This window comes from Juglans regia, chromosome 10 (genome assembly GCF_001411555.2).
Source record: "Juglans regia cultivar Chandler chromosome 10, Walnut 2.0, whole genome shotgun sequence".
In the NCBI taxonomy this organism is placed as follows: domain Eukaryota; kingdom Viridiplantae; phylum Streptophyta; class Magnoliopsida; order Fagales; family Juglandaceae; genus Juglans; species Juglans regia.
The window spans coordinates 18,258,751-18,267,272 of record NC_049910.1 but is presented as its reverse complement, the minus strand read 5'-3'; the positions used below and the strand labels follow the sequence as shown (position 1 = coordinate 18,267,272).

The window sequence follows — 8,522 nt, the reverse complement described above, 5'->3', positions numbered from 1 at the left end:
AGGTTAAAATAGTTGAAGTTCTATTATGAAGAAAGTTGTGATTTTTATGATATAAGTTTTGTTGGTTGTTCTAGCATGTTATTTAAGCATAGGATGCTATATTTGTATGCTGCATATTTCAGTTTTAGCGTGAAAGATGGAGTTTGAAAGAATTGCAACAAAAATCAAGAGTGGCCTATGCTTGTTTGACCTAGTTGTATTATGTTTTGAATTTTTCTAATTAGATATTTGAACTTAGGAAAAAAATTTTGGTGAGTTTTGGAGTTAGGATGTGAAATCCTTAAAATAGAATAATTCACAACAGAATAAGTAAAGGTGTGCTTTCTCAGGAGTAGTGCACATGCAAGAAAAATAGAATAATTCACAATGGAATAACTAAAGGTTTAGTCAGAGACTAAATATTAATAGTACCAGAGTTTAAACTGGTAAAATAGTTTATTCATTAAAATAACAATATCCACAAGTCACTATCACTTCCCAAATAAGGTTATACAGCACCATCTGTTTATTAATTGTATTCGTGTACAACAAATTGAACATGATTTGTCACCTGATTAAGAGATACCTCTCCAAGAAAGAAAACAAACAACCTATTAATGGAGATAGGCCTCCGTCTCTAATACTCGGGCTAGGCTGGTCCTTCCACCTCGGGAGCCTCCTCTGGGACTACGTCTGCATTAAGGTCTATGATCCTGATAATGAAACCATAGGTAGGTTAAACATCTATGACAATACTACTAATAAGCAACAATGCAAGTGAAGTGTATGCACTGTTCAATGTAAAAGATCTACGAACACATATATTTGGGCGAGGAATTACACTCAGGGCTGAAACACATGTATTCATAGTTATAATAAAGAATCACCCTCTGAACAACACAAGTATATAAGCATGGCGACAAATCACCCTCTGTGCAGATCTCAATATATGTAGTTATGGTTGAGGTGAGGAACCATCCTCTTATCGAACACATAAAACTTATCATATCTCATCACTAAATGCCAACAAGGAATCAGTCCACCGTACGACTTGGGGACTCACTTAACCCAGTTAACGTGTAAACTAATTCACCAGTTTCAAATCATTCTATACAGGGAATCACTCAACCCGATCAACACAAGTGACCGACCCAAGGAATCACTCTACCTGGCCAACTGTCTCAAGACACCACACATGATACGCAAGGGGAATCTCTCTACCCGTCTATCAAGACTTCAAGTGAGGCCAATACGAAAGGGTTCCACCCCGGTCATCATGGAGACTCTCTCTCTCTCTCTCTCTCTCTCTCTCTCTCTGTGCTTGTTTGAAACTCGTGGCAACGTGTCATAGGAATGGCACGGGAACTCCTAAACCCGTCCAGGATGATTGCAACAAACGATTAGACTCACTCACCTAGAAATCACCATTTCCTTCAAACCAAACCATTCAAACTCATAAACATAATGAAGAAAATGTATATTATTTTCATGAAGAAAAGGGGAAAGTTACAGAATATACAAGGCCTAATCTTATAGCATACCCACAATATTTAGCCCACATTCCCAAGTACGGTCTTAGGAGATAATCTACCTTAGCGGTATTTAAAATACTAAGGCGGCATCGGCGTTATTCATTATGTTGCTCCCTCTGAAGCCACTTGCTTACTTTGAAGATTCCAACTCCGAAGAAGCTCCAACACTTTACGATCTCAAAAATGAGATGTCCCTTGTCCAATCCCTTTTATAAGGCCAAATCGCCAGGTGTCCTTCTAACATGCTCCTAACTCCTAATATGCTTGAATATGAGACCTTTGATCTCGGCCTTCCATTTGCCCTGTGGCCTTGCAGGATGGTAGAGACATGCAGATGGGACAAGGCATGCACATTCATGTGATTTGCCTTGGTTCCAATCCATAGTCCTTCCCTAAATAAGGGTCTCCCATGTGGTGCTAGACCATACCTCTGAAATAAGATGATATGGCCTGTAGAGTCGTAATTTGTTTTCCACATAATCACCCTAGATGTGACCTTTGAGATGGAGTGTGGGCCTATGCGTACGACACTGCCGCCTTTTAAGCAGTTTTGTGCTATCTCGAAAAGCCCTTACATCCATATTAGTCTTGTCCTTGACCGTTATTCACCATTTGCGAGTAACTCACCCTTAGTTTGGGCTACCAACCTCTTCAGCTCTTCGTTCTCACCTTTGCATGGTTAGCATAGTGCTTGCCCGCCTAGCATAAGGTGAAAATTCCTTTGCGCCCTAGTGTTGAGACATGCCAACCAGACTTTCTACATTATGTTGCCCGCCCTTCCATTAGACTAGCTGCACTTTGCTTGCCGCGCAGCCTCATCTTCCAGCTCGTTGTGGAAATGAATGACTCTCTTCTTAGCCTTCCCTATATCCATAGGAAGGGATCTTTTCCCTTACTTTGGTGCAGTCCTCACAATAGAGCTTCAAACTTGGTGGAACCTGTGTGTTCGGGTGGAAAATTATGGTAGATATGAAAACAACATTTGTCTTAAAAGTTTAAACTAATAGGAAGGGGTATATTTAATTATTTATATTATATTCTTAATAGTCCTCCTCACGCGTGGGTTAGACTCTCCCTCAATGAGTGAGTCCAACATGTAGAATATTTAAGTAAATGAGGATAAAGTGTAGTGTTAGAGTTCGAACTCAAGACATCTGCTTTGATACCATGTAGAGAATAAAATAAAATAGAAATGAGATAGAGAAGAGAGAAAAAGGGAAAGAGAATTTGAGGATTACATCTATACTATTCTCAATTGTTATTGAATACATTACATTTATCTCTATTTATAGGTGAATGGAGCAAGAGAAATAATGGAAATATGATAAATCAACAATATTAATTGATTTACATAATAAATTGAATATGGTAGGGAATAAGTCACATTAGTAAACATATGCTAGAATGTATGAATATATTCTAAGAATGAAGCAAGCCAACGTGCGGGCTGCGGGTTTGGGTATTTAGAGCAATAGGGTTGGGCTTTTACAACTTGGTCGTTGGTCCTTTCCTATGGGTCTTGGGTTTAATTCATGGTCCACGGTTCACTAGGTTTTGTCATTGGATCCCTATCTAATAAATGGGTTGGTCTATTTAATGGGTCCAATTATATTATAGAGTTTGCTTATAATTTCATGAGCTAAGTCACTTAGCAATTCTAATGAGTCGATTTTAGATTCCAAAATCAGTCAAGCTCGTCCAATCAATATTTGTGGACTTTAAATAAATTCTTGGGCCTAATACCAATTAAATATAGGCTCACTTGACACATAAATATTAAATGGGCTTTTTAACTTAATTATTGAGCTCGACAAGAATTTCATAATCTATTTTAATAAATTTTTGGTCTGTGGCCTATTCAAATTTACCAAATAAAATCTCAATTCGTGCTCCTAAAAATATGCATTTATACCATCTAAAAGCATCCGCTAAAATTTGACAGGCCTTAAAATAGACTTTTTAGCCTATGTGCTTAATTAAAATTTCTTAACAACCTCGATAAAATTATAGCTCATGCACTTATCTAAAGTAACTCATTAATCGTCATCTCTGATAGATCGATCGCCGTCCAGCCACCAAAGTCTTGATTCACTGGCATGGGACTTCAATGAATGATTATGAATGTGAAAATCATTGAAAGTTTAAGAGGTTTTTGTTGTATTTTTTGTGTGGACTAACATAGTTATAATGTGAGCCCATAATGGGCTGGACTATTTTGTGAGCACTTGAGGAAGTCCTTACTCTCACCCCATATATATAAATGGAGTTGACCCATTAGACTCCATGAGAGCCATTTTCTGCGTCACGAGCGAAGAGAGTAAAAGTCTCCTCAACACACACACCAGATTATTTTTTAGATACACAAAGGTAATGGCAAGCTCATCTTTTAACCATAGTGGAGCTATGTTTTCTTTTGTTCACGAGTTTAAGCATTCTATGATAATAGACAGACATGATCGTATTTATATATTTCATCAATTGGTATCAGAGCTTCCTGTCTCATTTTCATGGTTGTGTGAACTCTACCTTTACCTTTTTTTTATTTTTTTCTCTGTTGGTTGTTGAAACCATGAGATTGTGTGCATTCATTTTATCCAGAAGTTGTATAACATGAAGGAAGATGGAGGTCAAATGCCAATGTCTGTGTTCTCCTCTACCTTGTTCATGGAGAAACTCCAATAGAAACTAGTATGGTGGCTTAAGACAACCGTCTGTTTTGAGTTGTGGTGGAAGTGGGATTCAGGCGTGATGCTCTCTCTTTCTTTTGATTATTTTTATTTCTTTATTTTTACTTTTGAGTATGTCAGAAATTATCTTTTATTTTTTGCAAGGTAAAGTTTTTATGTATATATTATTTTCTGAAATCAGTTTATGGAAAGTCGTTCATGTGAAAAGTATCTTTTGACCTTTGTTTTTTGGTGCATATATTATATTTTAGAAAGCCTTCAAAGGCTATTATAATAGCCTTTATTACTTCTGCAAAGGTAGCCTACCACATATATATATATATATATATTTTTTTAAATAAAAAATAAAAATAAAAAATTGCAAGGCTACCACATTCTGAAAGACTGCAAGATACTTTTACTTGTTTTATAGTCAAGAGAAAGGCACACCGGCATGATGTTTTTAATTGTCTTATAATAAGACAAAATATGTAGAAACTGGCAATTTTGGCCTTTTTTATTTTCTATTGGGCTTTTGCAGACTTGTCATGCCAAATGTTTATAAATAAAATTTTGTGTTGAGCCTCTATATATAACGATGTGTGTATTTTTTTGTGTATATATATCCTTGTGTGACAAATTAAGCCGATGATTTAATGGTTATGTTCCAATTAGACTCCATATATATAAATAGAGTTGGTCTATTAGACTCCATGAGTGCCACTTTTTGTGTCAAGAGGGAAGAAAGTATAAATTTTCTCAACACACAAATGCCAGATTATTTTTTAGACACGCGAAAGTAATGATAAGCTTATCTTTTAACCATGGAGGAGATACATTTTCTTCTGTTCATGAGTTTAAACATGCTATAATAATAGATAGACATGATCTTATACTTTATAGGTTTCATCAGTTTTACCACCACTTTGTTTTGTAAAGGGGAGGAATTAGTGTTATGACAATTTCTAAGCCACTTTCTTTATGCCCTACAGTGGGGAAGGCTCGATAAGATGAAAGGTGTCAGATTATTACGAAGTCCAAGATGATGTGTTGGCTTGGCGTGAACAGTGCGTTCAATGTTCGAAGCGATGTGTAGTTAAACAGGGTGCTGAAGGCAATGAAGCAATGCGTTTAGTAGAAGCGATACGGTCTGTTGAAGTGATGCGGTGCGCATAATTAGAAGGATGGTTGCTATGTTTGTCTTTGAGTTTAGATATTTTGTTACTGTTGCAGAATTAGCTAGGATGCTAGACGGTAAAGGAATAAAGGGGTAAAACTTGTATTAATAGAAGAGGGCGGCAATTTGGTCTTTGTTTATAGAGAAATGATAGTTACAGTCGTGAGTGTATAAGAGCCGTGTAATCACTTTAAAAAAAATTAATAAATATGAGATTCACATAAAAAAAAATTAATTTTTTAATAATAAATTTTATTCTTTTTTAAAATAACTGCACTAACAAATGCATATAACATTACTCTTCTTCTTCAGCCTTCAAGTTGCAGTCAGAAAGTTCTAGGTGTGGCTGGAGAACATGCAGAAGTAGTTGGATGTTCTGTTTTATTCACGTGCTTGGTAAGACTTTTATTGACGTGAAACATTGAATTTTCATGTCATATTAGTTGTCTTAATTTTTGTTTTGCTTCTTTCCAACCATAGTCATATATATGTAGTGGTCCTATGCACGCATGCATAGTTACCTAATGAATCAATTATGGAAAATATCGACCCAAAATTTTCCATCATGACCGCTATAAATTAAATGATTACGAGAAGAAGAAGATAAATAACTACAAAAGTTTTGTTGACTGCAAATTAATTAAACACCCAACCCCGCCGTGTATCTGACACCAGTAGAAGGCAACCACAAATTCCCATCAATGAATTGATTCACCGTAAAATTATTAGCCTGACTGGATTGGTTAAACACGTGAAAGCCTAGCCACTTCACGCGGTTGCCTTGTGTTGCTCCCGGACCGTAGTTCATGAATTCACCATAGTACAATGTATCCAAATGCAAACTAGCATTCCACTCAAGCCATCCTTCAGGCCTCACGGCATTGCTCATGTACGATTGCATGATAATGGTGCGTGAGTACTGTTTCCAGGGTCTACCCAGGTACGTGGCCGTGGAGTTAACTGAGGCTACGAGATCTGAATCTGCAGAAATGTTGCAGAATTGGATGGAGAAGCCTGTTGGTTGTGATGGGTCTTTGCGACCCTGAGCGGTTATGGTGTTCTTCTGATTTGGCAGACCTTTTTTGGCCAGAATTTGGCAGTTTTGAAACACCACGGTGCCGTCGCCGAACATGAAATCGACGGTGCCACTGATGCGGCATTCTCTGTAAAACTGGCGCATTGTGTGCGTGTAGAGGGTGTCCTGGTATCCCCTCATGCCGCACCGGAAGAACACAGATAGGTCTGAGTCGGATCTCAGCGCAACTGCCTGGTGCTTCTCGGGCCCTGCTGTGTTCTCGAATGTGATGTCTCTCGCTATGAACCCTCTGCCACTGACAGCTGCAGTTATGTCCGGGTATTAGAATACTTCAAAAAAAATATATAAGTGATGATTTATCGTAATATTAAAGTATAAGAACGCATCTGAGGGACAGCAATAGAATATAAATTAAACGACTAAATACTTGGAAGATGCTTACCGAATGTTGCGGTCCGATATGTGGACCAATGATCAACATAATTCCGATTACCGGAAATGACAGTGGCATTCATACCATCTCCAATCATCATCAGGTTCCATTTCTTCTTCTTGATCTCCACATTCTCTTTATACACGCCCCTCTTGATGTAGATAACATAGCGGCTTAGGCTATAATCAGGAGCTTCTAAGACGGCATCCATCACGTTTGTGTAATTTCCACTCCCATCTGCAGCTACTATAGCATCAACCTTTATCCCATTTGAAGCTTCAAGGAGTTTCCGCTCCTCGGATTTTACCCATGAAGGAAATTGGCCTTTGCTTGCTTTGAGCTTACGCCCGGGGCTTTTGGAAATTGGCGGGTGCACCATGTTAAGAAGTTGCTGCACTAAAGAGGTCACTTGGTTAAGGCCACCGCCCACCAATTCTTTCACAATGCTATTGGTGCCTTCCAATCCTTCATTGCATGTGTCCTGGTTAACCAATGCAGCGCTCAACCAAGTCTTCAAATCTGAATTCATATCTCCAGTGCTATTATTCTTACCTGTAAATGAGAAAAATAAATTAAATTAAATATCGCCTCTCTCTTATGATAAGCAATTTTAGTTTATTTTACTAATGGAAAATGAGAATAAAAGGGGACCCGAACCCTATAAGCATTCTACCCACATCTATGACCCAACCCAAATACAAACATTCCCAAAGGATAAGCTCTACCCCGACCAAACTAAGTGCATACTAATTAACATTCATTCATTCATAATATCGTAAATGCATATATATAATTAAATAAATACAAGAAAATAATTAACAAAAATGACTGATAATGATCAAGTAGTGGTACCTCCCGGATTCTCGATAGCAGAGACAGACCAACTCAAATGGTCGACGGATAAGTCGAGCAAATCAAGACAGTCGGCAACAGCATTGGAAAGGCGGAAATCGCCAAAAGCATTGACAAATGGAGAGAAAATGGAGGTCACCTCTTGTACAGCGTCGATGGTGTTCTTCACAGAGTCGACGAATTCGGACGAGGGCACCTTTAAGAACTCCCACTGTGAGAGATCTGTCCGAGAGCTGGCAGCAAGCGTGGTGCACATACACAGGACAAGGAGCATCAGCAAGGTTCTTAGAAGTTTTATGGTAACTGAAGGAGCCATTTTCGAGCTGTACAATGTTTAACTTCACAGCAGAGAAACATAAGACTTTGGATTTACTACAAATAAAGCTAGTGTCTATGTGTCTAGCAATTTCAGAACGAAGGGGAGAAAGTGTATATATTTGAGGATCATAGGGATGGTGATCAGAGGAGGGGCTGAGGAGGGTAGGTGAGGGAATTTAAGAGGGGAATAGTGGGGGAGGGAGAGAGACATTGCGTCAAGAGTCGTATGTAGGAAAGTGATATACTACAGTGCATATGTCCGCTCATGAAATTAATTTCTGGTGCAATTTTGGTTCCCTCACGCAACTGCAAGAGTCAAAACTCAAATGCGCTTTCCTGTTCGTTTCGACACTTTTTTTTTTGCAAATAGTGGAAGTAAAGTCACTTTTTTGCATGATTCGATTTCGATTCGGTTGATCTAATTGGTGGTAAGGGATATGATTGGGATCAGCTTTTAGAATGATAAAGGATATTTTATCTCATCTTATTATTATAATTTTTTTAAATTTTTATAAAAAAATATAATAAT

The 8,522-nt window shown here is 37.9% G+C and overlaps 1 protein-coding gene across 1 annotated transcript; it reads right to left on the bottom strand.

The window, feature by feature from the left end:
* Positions 1–5,831: 5,831 nt before the first annotated feature.
* On the bottom strand, positions 5,832–8,230 carry LOC109015243 (pectinesterase/pectinesterase inhibitor PPE8B-like). Its single transcript, XM_018997724.2, has 3 exons — positions 7,676–8,230; positions 6,833–7,375; positions 5,832–6,692 (listed from the first exon to the last, which is right to left on the bottom strand). Exons 1-3 carry the CDS (start codon positions 7,989–7,991, stop codon positions 5,995–5,997), a joined length of 1,557 nt encoding a protein of 518 aa, XP_018853269.1. The 5' UTR covers positions 7,992–8,230; the 3' UTR covers positions 5,832–5,994.
* Between the last annotated feature and the right edge of the window lie 292 nt (positions 8,231–8,522).